The following is a 20,578-nucleotide window of genomic DNA, read 5'->3' as shown; positions in this document are numbered from 1 at the left end:
TTCAAACCACCCACTGTTAGAGAAAAAGTCCTGGCTGTGGTTCTTGCCTGGCGACCTGAGGAGTTGGTCTTAGGAGGTAACCATGGGTGAGCCAACAAACGCTAGTAGTCATGACACAATTAAATCCATGAACCCAGAAAATTTATCTCAATTATTCAATGTTCAAAAGGAAACTGTGACAAAATGTGCATATTAACTAGGAGGGAATTGAAAGGTAGGCTTTTGAAAGTCATAAGAAGATTGGAGACACCGTGGAGGGAAAAGGACATCTCTCAAAGAATGTCAGAAGCTCTCCAGAGGATAACAGGGGGGCCCCCAGTTTGTCAGGTTAGGTACAAAATGGGAAAAAAGACTTTGAGAAGCGCCTTTGAAGAGAGTTCAAAACACATAAAGGTATTATTTAAATTATTTAAATCTATTAAAAGGAAGAAACTAGAATAATAGTGCAAACTCTTGCTGCTAATAATGGGACATAGGGAGTGCTCAGAGACCAAAAGACAATAAGACTAAAGTAATTATGTGCCCTTGAATTTATTGAGAAAGATACCAGCATCATTACCACACTCAAATTGCCCCCTGTGGATAGATCAGTAGTAGCTGATGAGTGTTTTTGTGTTTTGTGTATTTTGAGTCAGGTAGACAAATAAATAATGATTAATCACTGAAACCTGTTGGCACTCCTCAAGACGCTGAAAACCTCTGGAAGAAATGTTTCTCTTGGTCATACCTCTCCCTGAAGCTATTGCCCCAGCGCTCTCTCTCCTATTATCATCAACCCTCTTAAAAGAGTGGTATTCACTAGCCTCCTCCACTTCATCTCCAATTCACTCTTCAACCCATGCCCTCATTCCACTGAAATGACCCTTGCCAAGGTCATTAAACCAACTGATCTTTCAGACTCCATCCTGTTTAACCTCAAAGCCACATAACACTTTACCATCTTTTCTGTTCCTTCTTTCTGAAACCTCTTTTCTTGACTTTACGATACATGAATGCCCTGGTTTTGCTTCTTACTGGCTGCTTTCACTGGCTCCTGAACTCCACCTACCTATTTAATGTTGCTATCACCTTGGGTCCCAGTCTTGATTCACTTTTTACACTCTACCCCTCACTTAGTCTTAATCCCTCCTGCAACATATCCCCAAGCCCTGCCTCTTTCAAAGCCCCTTTTCTAACTTCATAGTTGATATTGTCAGATGTCCCTCAGTTGATTCAGATTCAGTGACCAAACACCAGACTCATACCGTACCCTAATCTTCCTCTACTTTTCTGTCTTTCCTGTCTCAGTCCATCTATTCTTCATTCTGGATTCCTTCATCTCCCTACATATTCACTTAGTCACTAAGTCTTAGACATTAAACCTCTGAATGACTCTCAGATCTGTCTCATATTGTCCATCTCCATTGCTCAAGGGTAGCCCTGATCTACTTTTCATCTGAATTATTGCAGTAGCCCCCTAACTGGTCTTCCATTTCCAGTTGAGCTACTGTCCTCTTGCCAGAATTTTTTTCCAAACACAGACCTGGTTTTCAAACATAGACTTATACTGCCGACACAACTCTTTAGACAAGCATTTGAGATCTTTTGCGGTCTGGCCTTAATCTACAACTTCTGCTATTCTCTTTGAATTAAGTTGTGCTCCTGTTATACCAGGTAATGGCCATTTCTGGAGCATGCCATGCACTTTCATCACCATGTTTTTGTTCCCACTCTTTCTCGTTTCATGACTCATCTCATTTTTCACCTGGCAAACTCCTATTCATCCTTTAAGACAAACTCTTATCCATCACAATGCAGTCCCTGGACTAGAAGCATAGTACAATCTGGGTACTTGTCAGAAATACAAATCTTTGAGGCCCTATCCTAGATCCTACTGAATCTGAAACTTGGGGATGATGACTAGATATGTATTTTAACAAGCTCTTCAGGTGATTCTTATCCATTCTGAAATTTGAGAACCACTGTTCTAAGGTACATTTCCTTTATCAATGCCCATAGCACTTCGCATATACCCATGTTACTACATATTTACCTATCCATTCTTTTATAATTCTATTTATAATCATATTTACCTCTTCACTTATTATACTCCTGTGCTACATATTAAGTTCTCAAAGGCAAATACAGTTTTGTGTGTGTGTGTGTGTGTGTGTATTTCCTAGCACCTGCCACAATGTCTGGCATATAGGAGATGCTTGATAAGAATTTGGAGCCTAAAACATTTCACTCCCCTCCAAAATTCGGTCTAGTCAAAGTGCACAGGGCTGATAACCAACTGATGTCCAAGGTTTCTCCTCTTCAAGACCAACATGTGCCGCACAAACCAAAAGCACACATAGTGACAATAAATACCAAGTGTCGGCAAGGATGCAGAGAAACTGAATCTCTCAAACATTTCTGGTGGGTGTGTAAAATGTTACTGCTGCCTTGGAAAACGTTTTTAGCAAATTCATACAAAATCAAAAATATACTCATTGTGCAATTCAGCATTCCTGGGTATTTACCCTAGAGAAATGAACACTTACTCAAAAAAAAAAAAAAACATACACAAATCATACCACAGCTTTTATTTATAATAATCAAAAACTAGAAACAATGTAAACATCCTTCAGCAGGTGAATGTACAACAACTATGGTACATCCATACAGTGGAACACTATCTAACAATATAATGGAACAGCTGTTAATACATGCAACAGCTTGGATTAATATCAAGGGCATTATGCTGAATAAAAAAAACAAAAAGCCAATCTCAAGATGTTACATACTGTATGATTATCGTGCATTCTCAAGAGACAAATTTATAGTGAAGAAGAGATCAGAGGTTCCCAAGAGTGACAGTGGGGGAAGATGTGAAGATAAAGATGTAGTTTGAGGGAGGTCTTGTTTGCATAATGGAACAAACAGCTCAGTATCCTGATGATGGTGGTAGTCACATTAATCTATACACGTGATAAATTTCACAGAACTTCACACACATACACACGGAGTACATGTTAAAACTGGTGAAATTTGAACAGGGTCTATAGTTTAGTTAATAGTATTGAGCCAATGTCAATTTTCTGGGTTTAATAATGTACCCTGGTTATGTAAGATGTTATCTTTGGAGAAAGCTGGGTGAAGGGTACACAGAAACTCTCTGTTCTGTTTTGCAACTTCTCGTGAACCTTAAATAATTTCAAAATAAAAAAAGATTTTGAGAAAAAGCAAGCACAGGGATTTCTGGGGAAAGTTAAATTAGAAAGCACTGCTTGACATGATGCTAAAATGGGGCCGAGGAAGTGGAGGAGAGCTCACTGCCAGGTGAAGGTGGGACAGGAGGAAAGAGGAGTGGAGATTCCTGTCTTAGAGACCATTTGATAGAACCTGGCCCAGGCTTGTTAGCCTCTCTCTAATTCAGTTGTTCACTCCTGCTCGCTTGAGGAGGATTCAGTACTGGAGTGAATAGGCCTTGGGCGGGGGGCGTGTTGAATGGAGAGAGGGGCTAAGGGTTTTTCCTTAATAATGTTCACAATAGATTAAGTGTGTGAACAGGGAAAGATTAAATGGCATAAACGCTCAGGCGCTGGAATCAAATTCCACCTCAAATCCCAGCTCTGGCACTTATTAGTCATGTGACTTGAATTTAGCTGAATCCCATTTCCCTATTTTAAAATAGGGGTAAAGATAGTACCTATCTCAGAATGCTCTGAAGACTGTATTAGGTAGTATATGTAGAGCACTTAGCAACTGCCTAGCACATATTAAATATATAATCAAAGTTGGCTACTCTTTTGAATATTATTCTGCATCGTTACCAGTATTCTAAGAAATAGAAAACACATAGTCAAAATCATCTGTAATATGTAATTTTTGATGATTCAAAAATACTTCAGGATCCTTCAGTACTTTGAACTCTTCATAAAATCAGCACTTAGTGTCCATATGTGTAAATACAGACAATTTAACTTAAAATTAGTAGTTAACTTTCTATAACAGGCCTCATATGTGCTTTTCGCTTTAGATACATATCTCTAACCTTTATAGCATTCAAGAGGATAAATATTATTTTCCACATTTTCAGATGAAAAAAACCACTTCAACGTGATTTGGCAAGTCGCCCACCATATACAGCTAGTGTATTTAGTCAGTCTGATTTCAAAGTCCACAGTTTTTCCACTATATCGTGTTACCTCAGTATTAATCCATGAATGATGCTTACACACACACACACACATAGATTATCTAACAATTGTTCCTTTCATATCAGATTACGGGACAGATTATACAACTCCTATCACAGCCCAGGACAGACATTTCCAGGCCACTGGTAGGGCCAGGACTTGGAGACACTAGACAATAATGGAAACCAAGAGCCCAAAGCTAATTGCAGCAAGAATTTAGTCTGGGATTCCAGCCAGTAGGTAAAGCCAGGAGTCGTAAGGGAACCCTGCCAAGGTCCGAGGTCCACGCCAGCAATCAAAACCGGAAGGGGCAGGCAGAGCCCAGCGGAAGGCATGCCAGGGCACTCAGGACTTCTTCTCTGTCTCCTCTGGATGATAAATGCCAACTAAATGGGGCCTTGGAGGAGCCTCAGTTGAGAAGGCAGGTGAAAATGTTCAGCCTACCAATGCCACTGCTGGATGTTAGAACCAGGGTCAAGAAGGCCCCTAGCAGAAGTTCAGGATGGACACAGGGCCCCATGTGGTGGGAGTAACCTAGCGGGGAGGTGAAAGAAAACTGGTGGGAACCAGAAGTTTGGACATCTGGATTAGCTATGTCAGTGTAGTCTCGATCTGGCTATAAACTGTATTCAAGTCTCTGCATCTTGAAATGAGGGTCTGATTACTGGTTTAAGCTGTGTTCCTTAGAACCCTAAGACTCAAATCCTGTCCTAGGCAATTTGTGGGGGTAGAGTTGTGTGAAGCAAGCAGGTCCTGCCTTTCTAGTAGTCCACCTTTTATCTCTTCTAAGTATCGGACCTCTAAGAGCCCTTCTAAGTCTAATGGTTTATCCAGGATAACAAGCATTTAATAAGTTTTCACTAGGGGCCCTGTAGAAGGTGCTGATGAGGACACAGCTAAGTAAAACCCAGTCCCTCATCATGAATTCCCAGATTCTGACCCGGTGGGGAACGATTCCAGCAGCTGTAGTTGTTCAGGATTCCTCTCCAATTCAGCAAGGCCCATAGTTCTCCTGCCGTAAACCTGAGGATGAGAAGAAGGGAAAAGGGAAAGGAAATCTCCCTAGAATGGCAGGTGAATCTTTCCTGCCTCAAAGAGACACATTTACATGTCATCTGGTAGATGATAATATTCTGATTCACAGCAGACTCCCTGGGATTGGGTGTTTCATGTGGCCAGTTGTGCTTGTGCTCTACTTAAAATCAGGGCATCTGCTCTGCCCTTTGGGAAGTGCTGCAAGTCTCTTGCTAGGAATTGCCCAAGGCCGCCTCCAGCAGCTAAAGGAGAAAGGAAGTTGAAATCACGGCTTTATAAATTACAACACATGCCTACTCTCTAGATTCTGAGGTTATATGAAGGACAAGGGTTTTTTGTTTCTAGCATTTAAAAATAAATTTAAAATATATTACGATTGCGTGAGAATGGCAAAAATACATTTTGAAACTAATTTTTTTAAATCAATGTGGAGTATGGCCATAATACTCCCAATTAAAGCCATGCAAGCTCCTCTCCACTAAGGGTACCCTTTGGGGCTCTTTTTCCTCTCATCACCAGCTTATCTTGAATCTGTCCGTACGCTTTTTCACTACTGTCCTAAACTTGAGGTGGTATAGTGAAGTAATGACATTTGGTGTTACATCTAAATTTCCATATTTTAGCTTTAAAAATATTTGTAAGGACGCATTTTTAAATAGATCCTTAGGCCTGTTCATAGTCCAAGAGAGCTATGCATTCTGAAATTTGTACACTGGAAGTTATATGCATATTCATATATAAATATCTATAATAAACATACATTCATATACATAGATTTTTGTTAAATGGCCCAGTGAGAAAACTGAAGAAACAACTGCTAATGTTCAATTAAAATTTTATTCTACTTTAAAAGATGAAAAGAGAATAAGAAAATTGTCTTCAGAGTAAAAAGGTTAGAAACAAGGGAGGTGGTATCCTAATGAGCTAAGGACAGAAATTATAGCTCATTTGCCTTCCTGTCTCCAGTTCTTAATACCTTGACAAGTAGATATATATAGGAATTGTTGAGTTAATGTTCGACACAGGAAGATCACTAAAAAGATACTAACTAGTAAACACGGAGACACCGAGGTCATCTGCTAAAAGGGAATTTGAGGGCAGGATACTTAGCAAGTTGTTTTTTGCACTTAATAACTAAATATTTTTATTGATTTATAACTGATTGGGACATAAATCCTAATGCATCTCTGGTAACCAGGTCAGCCTGTTGTTCCTGCTTAAGGCAGAGAAGCAGAAATGCAAAGTTCGACTGGCTTATTTTCCCAGTGGCAGGGAAAAGAAACTTGCCTCTGGAATAAGTTAAGGGAAGACCTGGAAGGACCTTAGATTTCATCAGGTCCAGCCATTTAGCTATTATGCAGGCAGAATGTCTTTGTTCTTCTAGTACCTCTCCAGCTTCAGTAGCTGCAGGCTTGCACTGACAGAATAGTAGGTAGGGTGCTTGCTCTCTCCATGTAAAACAAATCTGTGTCAGTACTTATGACTATGGGAAAGCAGGAAAATTTAGAGTACAGGCCCAGCCAGGACAAGAGGCAGAGCTGAGTATTTTAGCTCATGATAAAACATAATTTATTGGCTGTAAGGATGTAAAGACAAGGCATGCTTCCTAGCCTAGCTGCAAGCAGCAAATCAGTCCAAGATCAGAAGATTTTCTGAAGCCAGTGAATGAGATGTGTGTTGTTAACCTCTGAGCAGATGTAAGCTGAGAGTCTAATCTGTGTGGTCGTGAAGATGAGGTCTCATCCATCAATTGCTCGACAAGGGCTGTCATATCACTGGGCTTGCATGGCCCTCAACACATGATGTAAGAGACATATTGGACAAAAGCATTGCCTGGGGGAATTCTCCAGGAAGAATTCAGCCAATAGAAAGGACTCTTTCAAGTGGCCTGATTTTATTGGAGACAAGTAAATACATATGTGCGTGCCCATATGTGAATATACACACCCCCCAAGATGCTGCACTTTCTTACAAACAAAGAGAATGGGAGAGCAGAAGCTTCACAATGATCCTTTCTCTCATTTATTTTTAGTCTCCCTTCAGCACCTTGCTGACAGGGGAAGCAAAGGAGGGGCTCATCCAGATAAAGAGGCTTTTTCAATGTAGGTTTGGGTTATGAGCATTTGCCAAGTGGTCAAAACCCAGTGTCTATGGAAATCCACAAAACTCAGAGCCCCCAAAATATATCTCTGGCCCTTTTGTGTTCAGTAATGCTAGAGAATCCTCAGCAATCCCAGGAGGGACCAGAGGGAGCCCCCTGAAACGTACTACACAGACACTGAACCAGCTCTTAACTCTCCCTCTGATTGTCAGGGATCTCTTCTGCTTTGCAGCCATTAGCCACCTAACAGAGAGCATTGCCAAAGAAAAATGAGATTAGAGAAGACAAAGAAAGGAAGAAAAGATGGGCCTTCCATATTCCTTAATGAATTCATTCATTCACTAACTAATGGTTATGGAACACTTGCCATTTTCCAAAGACTGTGCTAGAGGCTGAGATACAGATGAATGAGAAACAAACTGGCTTTTGAGGAGAAGAAACTGTCTAGTGGGACAAACATAAAAAGCCGGTAATATAACATGACCATTGTATTGATGCTCATTTACCCTGGGGTATTATAAGGACATAGAGGAGGGCACCAAACCTAGACTGAGGGCATGATCCAGATACATGCTCTTATTTCTTTGAATTCTGTGAGGTAAGTCACTCACAAAATGCTAAGAAATTCCTCATAGAACAAATAAAAGGATTAGTAGCACAGTGAGTTTCGCCGATTGATGTTGGAGACCATCGATTTGGGTGTCAACAATCTGCAAGGTTGTATGATTTTCTTCCCCAGCACTCAGCTGCCTGAATGTAAAAGCAGACAAGGGATTGCAATTTTGAGGAGAGCTTTTGTGGGGCAGATACTGCAAAAGGGCTTGTTTGGAAAGAGAATTGAGTGTTGGTGAGAGAACAGTTCAGATAACCAACCTGAGGTTTGAAATTGGGTAGAGAAAAGAAGAAAGGCTGATAAACTGAGGAAGCAAAGGAACCAAGGAATTTTTGGAGATCTGTAGGCTGTCAGTGAGCAAGTGTGTTAGAGGTAGGCATATGAGGTGGCTGGAGGATGGGAGGCTCATTCATTCATTGGAGTATTTTATTGAGTGCCTTCAATATGCAAAGTAGTGTTCTAGGGCTGAGAGTACATCATGAATAATTCTAATTGGGAGAAGACAATAAACAACAACAATAATAAATATGTAAATTATGTAATACATTAGAAGGTGATAAGTACCGGTGGGATGGGAATAGAGAGAATAGAGCAGGATAAGAAGGATTTGGAGTTCTGAGGGAAGAGTGTGATTTAAATGGATTGTCACGTAGCCCTAATTGAGAGGGTAACATTTGAACAAAGACAGGAAAGGAGAGAGGGCATAAACGATGCAGATGTATGAATTAAACATTCCAGGCAGGGGAAATAGCCATTTAAAAGCCTTAAAGTGTGTGAGTGCCTGGTATTCCCAGGAACAGCAAGAAGGCCTGTGTGGAGTACAGTGGACAGGAGACAAAGTAGGAAATGAAGTTGAGAGATAATGGGGACCAAATATGTAAGCCTTGTAGACCTTGGTAAAGACTGGCTTTTCTTCTGAGTGAGATGGAGAGCCTTTGCAGGGTTTTGAGCAGAGAAGTGACATGATCTGATTTACCTTTAACGATCGCTCTGGCTGCTTTGTTGAAAACAGATATCCAGAGTAGAAGCAGGGAGACCAGTTAGGAGGCTATTGCAGTAATCTAAATGAGAAATGCAAAGTAAGACTTTCCTCAGGGTGGTGGCTGCAGAAGTGGTAAGAAGAAGTTGGATTCTGGGTGTAGTTCAAGGATAGAGCCAATAGGATTTCATGAATGATTAGATTTGGTGGTGAGCAAGAGTCAAGGATGACTCCTAAGATTTTTGATCCAAGCAAATAGAAAGATGAAGTTACTATTACCTGAACTAGGGAAGAATTTGAGAGGAACAGGTTGAGGGGGGAAGACTAGGAGTTAAATTTTAGATGGATTGTGATCAGAGAGTGGGACATTGGTGTTTAAAATTTATGAAGAGGTACCGTTCTAAGTGATGATGACTCTGGGGATGGGTGTCTGAAAGGGGAATAAAGTGAGGTCATTATGAACGAAGGATTTAGAACTCTGGCGGTTGGAAAGTTAATGAAATCTCCTAGGATGGTCTACTAGGATAGTGGCCCAGGCAGAAGAGGAAGGAGCAGGGCCAGGCTGCTCTTGCCCTTAGGATACAAAATTTGAATATAAATGGTTGGAGATCACACAAATACTAGTTTGAGGTATACAGAATTTGAATTGGGTTCGGATTTTGAACTCGATGTATTAGATATAAGCAAAAAAATTAATTGATTAATTAATTTAAATTAATTCATTTAAAAAATAAAAAAATAAGAAAGATATAAAAATGATTACTTTTTTTATTACATTACACACATTACACCAAAGTTGACATCATATAATACAGATGAGATAGATTTATAATCCTATTGTTACATGGATCAAAAACAGTGGACTGAAAAAAATTCAATGGATTTTCACAATTTAATCTTAATTATTGTATTAAAAAGTGTTCTGGAAAGACATCATGTTTGGTTTTAGATATGTTTAAAACTCAGTGATATCATTTATATCAACTCATGTAGCATTTTAGAAAGCATGACCCTGTGACATCTTTGGAAAGTTTTCTAATAGTCAAGGCAAACCAAGAGGTACCCTGAGCCCCATTTGCAGGACGCGTTTCCAAACTCAGTTCTTAACCATCACTAAAAAGAAACAATAGTGTGACCGGTCAGTCTTCTATAACTCAAGGTTTATTATACTTGAAACCAATATTTGATGAAGAATTTTACAGCATCATACCTGTGAGCCGATACATGTCACTTATGCATCTGAAGTCTTAAAGACTACTGAGATGATAATCCAGGTTGATGCGGTCCTGCAGATGTAGATGAATATATTTCTCTATATGTATTGAGAACTGATTTGAGAATAGAAAAATCAAGAAAGCTCTTGCCTGATATTGCCAATCAATAAATGAAGAAAAAATGATGAGATAGCTATATAATCCTTTAAAAAACTTGTTTTTGACTGCCAGTAACCCAGTCCAAGTTTTTATCTCTTCATAAATGCAACACGAGAAACCTAGATGTAACTGGCTCTTTATAATTAAGTACGTAATATTTAAATCTTCTTGTTTTGTGTAAATTTTGTGTTTGTGGTTGATTAAAATATTCAGTATATGTAGGTTCATCTTTTCGTTCGGTAGGAAAATATAAATAATAGTGGTTGAATTCCTATCAAAGTAGCAAAGACCTTCCCAGACATGCATAATTCTCCTTCTGAATTGGAGATGATTCACTTTTCAGCACTTCACAGGTGTTAACTTGGCCAAACAAAATAGCTATATTATTTTTCATTCATTTTTTTCTGGGGCAAGTTTTCAGTAAAATTGTTTTTACTATGAAATATACATATGTAAGTCCATAACATGTCCATTTGAAAAATGGATTTGCATCAACTTCTGAGATGTGAAGACTATGTAATATATATGTTGTCAAAAATAACTGAGTTCCTCCTAACTAAATCGGGATGGGGAGGAGTTCTAAGTCAAGATTTCATGCAATACTGGATTGTATGAAAGGAGACCTGATTGTGCAGTGATGTTTCAATAAAATGAGTCCAAAGAAAAGTGAAAAAAGAAACCTACCCATCAATGATCTAGGCAACACAAATATGTGACCTCCTCACCATTGCTTGGTGAAGAAGTCATCATGAGATACTTATGGCTCATGCCCAGGAGCTTGTGAGCGGCCATGAGGAAGAATGGCCTCAGTTATTGGTCTTGCAAGAGCCCGCCCCGGCAGTGGTACCACTGCCCAAGCTTCTGACTGCACTGAGTGGCCAGTCCCAGGTCAGTGGTACTTTCCTTTCTGAATCAGTGTCAGCGCTGGTCCCTTAAATGTATGACTCTTCTTATCAAATGCTTTGCGAAGCTGCTGGTTAGCATTGTTTTCCTTTCGGTAGTCAATATTCACCACATATTCCGCCTTCTTATGAGAAGAGACAAAGAAACTAGGGAAGATTACTCTCAGTACACAAGTTGAAGACATGATGACAGAGGAGGGTAGGGCTAGATCTTAAATCTAAATACAGGAGACTTAAGGTAAACAATAGAAAAATGTTCTTTATACATGTAGCTCTCTTGCTAAGTGATGAAGGTAGTATTTTAAGAAAATAAGTCTGAAAGTAATGTATAGGAAGTATCAGGGGAAAATGAGGGTTACAGAGAGCTGAAAATTACACCAAAAATCTAAAAATTAGTATTTTTGCATCACCTTAGAGTTTTCAAAGAGTTTTGGCACACACATCATTTAATCTGGGGTGAATATGAAAGATGATATCATGTTGAATTCACACACAAGGAAACAGGAACCTAGAGGAGTTAAATGACTTGCCCAAAGTCACACAGCTGTGAATGGCACAGCCAGGATTCCCAGCTGTCGCAACTGACTCCAGTTCCATTGCTCCTGACATGATCGTATCTTGGGTAAATGTGATCGCAGGAATAGAGAGTGAGGGACAACTCAGAGAGATTTTGAAATAACAAATGAAAGAAATTGGCAATCGATTTGGTGATAAAGAAACAGGGGAAGAAAAGGTAATTCCTAGGTTTCTGAAGCCTGGAAAATGGTGAAATTAATAATATCAGCAGCTAATGTTGGGAACATACTTACTATGTGCCAGGTCCTGTGCCAGGTTCTTTGCGATACTGCCTCATTGAATCCTCACAGCTTTGAAGGGCAGGGGTATTATTACCCCCATTCTACAAGGGGAATGCATGAAAGTTGTTTTCACTTTTAGAGGGGGGAAAAAACGTCCAAGAGTTTGCTCCAAGACCAGAGAAAGCTCGACTGGACTCTTTGGCCTTTGTTGACCGTCCTTGAAACCTGAGTCCTAAGGCAGTGGTCTGGTGTTCTTATGTGTATGGACGTAATTATGCTGCCAGCCACAAAGTAATCAAGCGGGGCCAATGGTAGTTATAATGTTTGCAAATCCAGCACTGACAAACTGTTTAATGCTTCCTGTGGACTTTGTCTGCCATTAAAATAGGCTGCACGAAGCAGTTGCTTTTGCCTTGGCTCTAGGCTTTAAGATGGTCAGCCAGGTAATCCAGGTACATAGATAACAATGCTTTCTTCTTCAGATATTATTAAAAATGAAAATAAGTATAATTAACTTGACTCAGTATAAATATTGCATATATGTAAAATATACTATTTAGACTAAAACTCTTAAAAATAATTGCTTTCTTTCTTAATTGCTATTAGTTACTTTTACTTCTTAATTGTTATTGATCACACACACACACAAAACCAGCTTAAGCCTGGTTTTCCCAAGGTTAACCAATTCACACATTTCTACCTTGTCCTGCCTGAGCCTCTGTTGGCGCATAGGGTTTATCTGAGCCCCTGATTATCCATACCTCCCTCTAATCTTTGAATTGTTCTGTAACCTTATTTAAAACTCAAGAAAAGACCCTTCCCAAATTTCCTTCTTTCAGCCCCTGCTTCCTCTTCCTTACTTGGTCAGGTAGACACAGGAAAACAATTTTCATATCAAATGAAGTAAATAGTGTACGAAAAAAGTCTCAAACCTTTTTCCAAATAGTGCTTTACAGCTCAAACTGTAGTTTAGGCTTCAAACTGTATCTCTTTAGGTATCTACCTGCTAGTTATTTAATCATTAGGCTGCCTACAGCAGTCTCTTAGCAACTATAAATGTGGAAAACTCTTAACTCTTCTTTGATACTACCTGTTTTTAGAAGTTGACTTTCTTTTAAAAGACTTGGAGTCATGCAAGCGAGAAATGACAGAATTTAGTTCTTTTTAAAAATAAATTTAAATAAATCATAACGCTATTTTATGGGGCTCTAAAGTGGTTTCTTCCCAGTGGCCTTTCTTTCACTCTGAGGCTGCACTGGGGACTATGCTGGTGGGGAAGCTCTGTCCACTCCCAGGGCAAGGGGTCATGGCTGTAAGTGTCTTCCTTCCTGCCTCCCTCTAGGATTGTGAAGATGTCCAGTCCCAATCTGAATATTGTGACCTTACTGGGCAGTTGTCTGACTTATAGTAGCGCTTATCTCTTTGGGATTCAAGATCGAGATGCGTCCATGGGAAGCTCAATGGAAATTCTCATTCAGGTAAGTGAAGTCTTAAAATTTTTGTTTTGAATATAATGCCAAAGTTTGATAATTTTTTAACCAACTGCACCTGTGGGTGGTGGTTACCTTTATCTCAGTCCACGCGCTCTGTGGACTGAGGCTTTGCAGATCAGAATGTGTGGAGAATGACAAAGGTTCCTCTCATGCCTCTTGTTTCTGTCCCTTTCCACCTGTAGGTAAGACTGTCTGTGCTGTGCATTGGGACCTCCCTTGTGTTTGGACCCGTTCTGGGGAAGAGCTGGCGACTCTACAAGGTGTTTACCCACAGGGTCCCAGACAAGAGAGTGGTGAGTAGGCAGCAAGTACACACTGCTTGACTGCAGACGGCAGCTTCACTATTCATTAAAAGCTAGAGAAACATAGTCCAGGCACTCTCTGGACTAAGAAGGATGGGCCTAGAGCTGTGAGCAAGGGAGAGGACACCCATTCGGCAGATAATATCAGCCTAGAAACTACCTGGCAGCAGATCTCCTTCATGTCCCTGGTATCAGTTGTCATCCTAACCACATTCTCCCATTTTATCAGGTTCCCTCATAGAGCTGCCTCAACCTCAAAGTTTATCATCAAACTCTTTATCCAAAGGCCCTGCCCAGACCCAATATATTTCTCAATTGGAGTTTACTTCTCTGGAATGGTGGGTTTTGTTTTTTAGCAAACATTATCGAATCATGGTGAATATTTATCAAAAGCTCAGCTGCGAATACCCATACATATGGAAAAGATCGCCTAAAGAGCAAGAAGTTCGTCCATCCCTCTAGAACACTGATTATTAAAGAGCTTTTATTAAATAGCTTTATTGAGGTATAATTGACATGCAATGAGCTGCACATATTCAAAGTGTATGATTCAATAAGTTTTAACATTTGTGTACACCGTGAAATGTGCTGTATAATCCGTAAAAGCATCCTCATGCACCTTTTCCTCCCTCTCCTGTCCAATCCTTTCATCCCTGTCCCTGTTCCCAGGCAAGCATTGATGTGCTTTCCATCACTATAAATGAGTTTGCATTTTTCCAGAATTTTATATAAACGGACTCATACAGCATGTACTTTTTTTTATGTCTATCTTTTTTTACTTGGTGTAATCATTTTAAAATTCTTCCATGTTGTTATGTGCACCGGTGATTCTTTCCTTGTTATTGCTGAGTAGTATTTGAATGTGTAGACACACTACAGTTTGTTTATCTGTTCACCTATTGATGGATGTTTGGGTTTATTTCCAGTTTGGGGGAGTTATTAAAAATAAAACTGTTATGAACATTAATGTACAAGTCCTTACGTAGACATATGCTTTCATTTCTCTTGCATAAAAACCTAAGAGTAGAATGGTTGGAACATAAGGTAGGTGTATGGTTAACTTTTTGAGAAGTTGCCTGTTTTCCAAAGTGATTGTACCATATTACATTCTCACCAGCAGAGTCTGAGAATCTCTTTCCTCTGAATCCTCACCAACATTTGACTTGATTGGTCTTTTTTATTTTATCCATTCTAATAGATGTATGTAGTAATATCTCACTGTGTTTTAATTTGAATTTCCCTAATGCAATATTGAACATCTTTTCACATGTATAGCTCTTCTTTGGTAAAGTATCTGCTCATTTACCACACATTTTTTAATTTAGTTGTTTGTTTTCTTATTATTGAGTCTTGAGAGTTCTTTTTTTTTTTGTAATTCTGAATACCAGGCCTTTATCAGATATGATTCACAAACATTTTCTTCCAGTTTGTGGCTTTTCTTTTCATTTGCTAAGAATGTCTTTCAAAGAGAAAACATTTCTAATTTTGATGAAGTCCAATTTACCTAATTTTTATTTTATGGATCATGTTTTTGGTATCAGATCTAAGAAACTTTTGCTTAATCGAAGGCCACAAAAGGTTTTCTCCTGTTTTTACTTCTAGAAGTTCTAAGAGTTATAGGTTTTACAATTAGGTCTTTGATCTATTTTGAGTTAATTTTGAAATATGGTGTGCTGTAGAGATGAAAGTTGATTTTTTTACATATAGATATCTAATTGTTCTAGCACCTTTTATTAAAATGACTGTCCTTTCTTTACTGAGTTATCTTTGCACCTTTGTTGATACGTAGATCTACTTATGGATCTACTCTGTCTCATTGATGTAGTTGTTTCTTTTGACACAAATATCATATTATCTTGATTACTGTATTTTTATATTAAATTTTGAATTAGAGAATATTAGTTTTCCAACTTTGTTCTTTTCTTTCAGTGTTGTTTTGGCTATTCTAAGTCCTTTGAATTTTCATATGGATTTTTGAATCAGTTTGCCAATTTCTGCAAAAATCCTACTGGGATTTTGATTGAGATTATATTGAATTTATAGGTCAAATGGTGGAGAATCTACTTCTTAACAATGTTGTGTCTTTTAACCTATGGACATAGTATATTTCTCCATTTACTTAGATCTTCTTTAATTTCAGTAATTTTTATTATAGTTTTCAGTGGAAGTCTTTGACATCTTTTATTAGATTTATTTATAAGTATCTTATATTTTTATGCTACTATACATGTTACTGTTTTGTATTTCACTTTCCAATTATTTGTTGCTAATATGTAGAAATACAATTGATTTCTATATGCTGACCTTGTTTGCTGCAACCTTGTTAACTTATTTATTCTATTACCTTTTTTGTAGATTCCATCAGATTTTCTACATGGATTATTATATCATCTGTGAATAAAGACAGTTCTTGTCTAATCTTTTGTATGATAGCACTGGCTAGAAACAACAGTACAGTGTTCAATAGAAGTTCTGTGAGAAGACATTCCTAAATTGTTCTTGATCCTGTGGGGAAAGCATTCAGTCTTTTACAACTCAGTAAAACATTAGCTGTAATTTCATTGTAGATTCTCTTTATTTAGTTGGGGAAGTTTCCTTCTATGCCTATTTTGTTGAGAGTTTATATAAGGAATCGATGTTGGGTTTCGTAAAATACTTTTTCTATGTCTATTGACATGATCATATGGTTTTTCTTCTTTAGTTTATTCATATGTTGGATTACATTAAGTGATTTTAGGATCTCAGACCCTCCTTGAATCCTGAGACAAACTCCACTTGGTCATGATGTATTATCCTGTTCTTATATTGTTGGATTTATTTTGCTTATAATATGTGTATTGACGTTCATAAGGGATATTGCTCTGTAATTTTCTTGTAAAATCTTCTGCTTTAGTATCAGAGTAATGCAAGCTTATCAATTGAATTGGGAAGTATTCCCTCCTCTTTGATTTCTGGAAGAGTTTGTGTATAACTGGTATTCACCTAATATAAGTACTTTACAATAGTATGCTTCTCTTTCTTACCTTCTCAATCTTTGTGTTATTATTTTTACTTTTGCATGTTATAAGCCCCACACAATTATTTTTTGTTTAAAAATGAGTTATCCTTTAAAGATATTTAAAAAATAAAAATTGATCCCATTTTTTCCCATGAAGTTAACATTTCCAGAGCTCTTAATCTCCTTGTATAGGTATTCATACGATATTATTTTCCTTTTGCCTGAAGGATATCTAACATGCTAATGCTGAATTTTTTCAGCTTTTGTTGATCTGAAAAAGTCTGTATTCCAACTTTGTTTTTGAAAGATATGTTTTGCTGGATGTTTTGCTAGAATTCTAGGTTGAGGTTTTCTTTTTTTTACTTTTAGTACTTTGAAGATTTTTCTCCACTGTTTTCTCACCTGGCCTGGTATCTGATGAGAAATCTGATGACTTGTTTCTCTCTATATATCTTTTTTTGCTGATTGCTTTGAAGTTTTACTTTTTATTACTGGTTTTGAGCAGTTTGGTGAAGCAACTGATTTGTTTTTATCTTACAAAGACCATGAAATATGTAACTGCTTGTGCTTCCTTCTTTTCATTGGTTGACAAAAACTCAGATCCACATTTCTGCCCCAATTCATGGATGTTGTGTAGTCTCCTCACCTGAGCCTTCATCATAATTCTCTTTATTTTCTCTTTTCATTAATATTTTTCCTTGTCACTCTGTTGCAGGCTATGTATTTTCTTAATTTTATTTTTGTAGTCACAAAAGTAACACATTTTCTTTGCATTAGGTCAAGTGATTCATATAAGTATAAAGAAAATGCTAGTAATACTTTTCTACCACTCTTAGCTCTCAATCCCACCCTTCGGGTTAATGGTTGTTAACAGTTTTATGTGAACACTCCCACATCTCTGTGTGCTTGTATAAATATATCTAGAAATAATAGAGTATTTATTTTATAAGACCTTTGAATATTTTGTGGAAAAGTGCAAGATACAGGAAAGATAAGCAAATGGAACTCTTTAATGATGGTAATGATGATATAGACGTAGAAAACCTTGTAAATATTTAGTATCTGTTTCACCTTCGAAAGCTGGAAACGAAGCTTTTTGGAAGTGTTCACCATCGAGCCTATTCATCAGAACACTAGCCCCTGTGTCTTATAGCCAGTGAGCTAAGGAAAATTATGACCTTGACTCTTTTACAGATTATCAAAGACCTGCAGCTGCTGGGGTTGGTGGCAGCCCTGGTGATAGCTGATATGATCCTGCTCATGACATGGGTACTGAGTGATCCCATCCAGTGCCTCCAGATTCTCAGTGTCAGTATGACGGTGAGGGGCCCAATCCCTGGAGAATTTAATTCCTGAACTGGGGATGGGGGGTTCTAGCTTCCGTGGTACATGGGGGTCATTCTCCCAGTTGTATTCACTGTGTGGTCATCCTCCCAACAAGAAGATAAGCGGTCCCAATAAGAGGGAGAGTTAGGAACTGTGGCTGCCATGAATGCCTTGCTCCTTGTCTGCAAGGTGTGCCACTATTCCCAATGCTCCTCCCACTCCAAGTGCCTTCTAACAGCATTCACTGAGATGTCAGCACACTGGATCTGCCGGGCAGTTATCTCTGCTTCCTCATTATCAATAATGAGAATTTTCAGCTATAGGAAGTTGCCTTCCCCTAATTGATGAGAAGTAAAGGTACAATTTCCAGGTGGCCTTTGGAGTCAGTCAACCCTGTTTCAAATCCCAGCTCGACCACTTTCCAGCCACTTGACCTTAGGAAAGTTATTTAACCTCTCTAAGTCTCAATTTCCTCGTAGACAAAATGGAGATAATAATACTACCTATTTCTTAGGGCTCTGGTGAAAAGTAAGTGAAACAATGCAGGTCAAGAACTCAACTGTGCCCAGTACATAGTGTTCAATTAATAGGAAATCTATGTCTCCAGTGTCACAATGGACTGAGGGATACAGTGGAATCTTGACATTGCAGATTTAATATTTCAGGTTTCAACTGTTAACAAATAGCAGGAACATGATGTGAAATAATTTGTAATTTTGCTGATGCACCAAAATTTGAATCATTATAGTAACAAAGTACATAATGGGATAGACCCTGCTGTCACCAAGCATCCACCTGTCAGCCCAACCTTATCATCTTATCCTCCAATGAAGAGTCCCTCTCATTGAGATTCTAATGGAGTCACCTAAGTTTTATAGCTTTTATATATTAAGGAGGAAATACACTGTAGAGGAGTTCACGCTCCAGGATGTTCACAGGGATCTGCTATGTGTTTCTGGCAATCGTGCGTACCCTCAGTCCTGAGTCTGTGTCCTTCCTAGGTGACAGGAAGAGAAGTGTCCTGCTCACTGACCAGCACACACTTCTGTGCCTCCCGGTACCCCGATGTCTGGATTGCTCTTGTTTTGGGATGCAAGGTTGGTAACCACATCTCCTTGGGATATAGTCTGTCACCAACAAAATGGATATGAAGAGGGAGTTAACAAAGTGATTTCTGCAAAAAAAAATATTGAAACCAGGGGAGACATCTGTTGCCACTTAAATCTCAAAGTCGTGACCCTTATTATTTCTCTTTTTATTTTTTGGGGGGGTCACTTTTTCATTTCTTTGGACTCCCTCATTTTGTCCTCCCCCAACTCATGTGGAATTCACCTCCCATTTCTCCCATTTCTGGGTCTGGTTTTTAAAACTGGTTTGGCAATACTGGTTTTCTTCCTACAAGGAAGATTTGAATCAAGGTATCCCGCTGCCATTCACCCACCTAACTTTCTCATTCTGATTAGAAGCAGGGTTGGCCCTAAGACAGACTTCAACACCCATGGTATCATTTGAGTGATTCCAGCTATATCACAGTGTCTCCCATATTGCTATGAATCTGCCATCATTAGATTCATTTGTCTCTATTAGATGGCAAAAGTAGGATATTATTTCCATAGGGTGCGGGATACCTATACAGGGCACTAAGGGAGGTCCTTATAACCAACTATCCTATTAGCTGGTTTTCAGCTTGGAGGAACAGAGAATCTGGCTCTGGGGAGCATAGAGCAGGCCTGTTCCAATGAACGGGGCAAGCCTTGCATGGCAGAAGGCTGCCTGCTGACTATCAGGGCGGAAAGGCTAGTCAACTGATTGCTAGAAGAGTAGGAGTTTTTCTAGAAATATGTGGTCTTTAAAAGTAAACGTCACTCACTTCGCCACCAGGAAAAAGTTCAAGTGGTTGCTTCTAAGAAATAGGTGTGGAGATAGGGAGGGTGGGGATAGGGAAAAGTTGCTTTTTAATTTTGTGCATATATTACTATGATAGAAATGTTTTTAGAAGAAAACACTAGGAAGCAAACAGCTCTTGATCTTTAGTTTATTTCTAATGGATAAGAAAATGAGCTTTAGACTATGACAGAACAGGGTTTGAATTCTGACTCAACCCCTTCCTAGCTGACCCAGAACCTCATTTAACCTCTCGGAGCCTCAGTTTCCTCTTATATAACTTGGGGATGATGATAATATCCTTTCAGAACCGTTCTGTTTCAAAAGAGTTAATGAATGGTAAGAGTTTTCAACTACTCCCGGCCCATAGTAAGAGCTCAGTAAATGTTAGATGCTATTATTATTAATCTTCTGCTGCTCCCCCAGACGGTTCTGAAAAACTGCCTCTCCCAGTTCCTTGAATCCTCATAGAAGAGCATATCCTCCCCAGCACAGAAACTCAGCGCTGCTCCCCTAACTCACTTCACAGATCAACTTGATTTTCTCCATTGCCTTTTATATAATCCCATTTCCATTTTATTTCACTGTAATATCTTTCTGAAGAACAAAGAA

General features: G+C 38.7%; 1 protein-coding gene across 2 annotated transcripts in view; it reads left to right on the top strand.

Annotated features, from left to right (window-relative positions):
• GPR156 (G protein-coupled receptor 156) overlaps window positions 1–20,578 on the top strand; it is a 57,124-nt gene that overhangs the window by 22,276 nt on the left and 14,270 nt on the right. Inside the window, exons 3-6 of one of the 2 annotated variants that reach the window (XM_006905542.3) lie at window positions 13,306–13,441; window positions 13,639–13,749; window positions 17,951–18,064; window positions 19,084–19,179. In XM_006905542.3, the coding sequence (XP_006905604.1) occupies window positions 13,306–13,441; window positions 13,639–13,749; window positions 17,951–18,064; window positions 19,084–19,179 (457 nt within the window). Of the gene's footprint in view, window positions 1–13,305; window positions 13,442–13,638; window positions 13,750–17,950; window positions 18,077–19,083; window positions 19,180–20,578 lie in introns of both variants that reach the window. The other variant, XM_006905541.3, reaches the window with a different exon arrangement.

This window comes from Pteropus alecto, unplaced genomic scaffold, assembly GCF_000325575.1.
Source record: "Pteropus alecto unplaced genomic scaffold, ASM32557v1 scaffold251, whole genome shotgun sequence".
In the NCBI taxonomy this organism is placed as follows: Eukaryota; Metazoa; Chordata; class Mammalia; order Chiroptera; family Pteropodidae; genus Pteropus; species Pteropus alecto.
The sequence above is the reverse complement of the archived record's forward strand: the minus strand, read 5'-3'. Positions and strand labels throughout refer to the sequence as shown.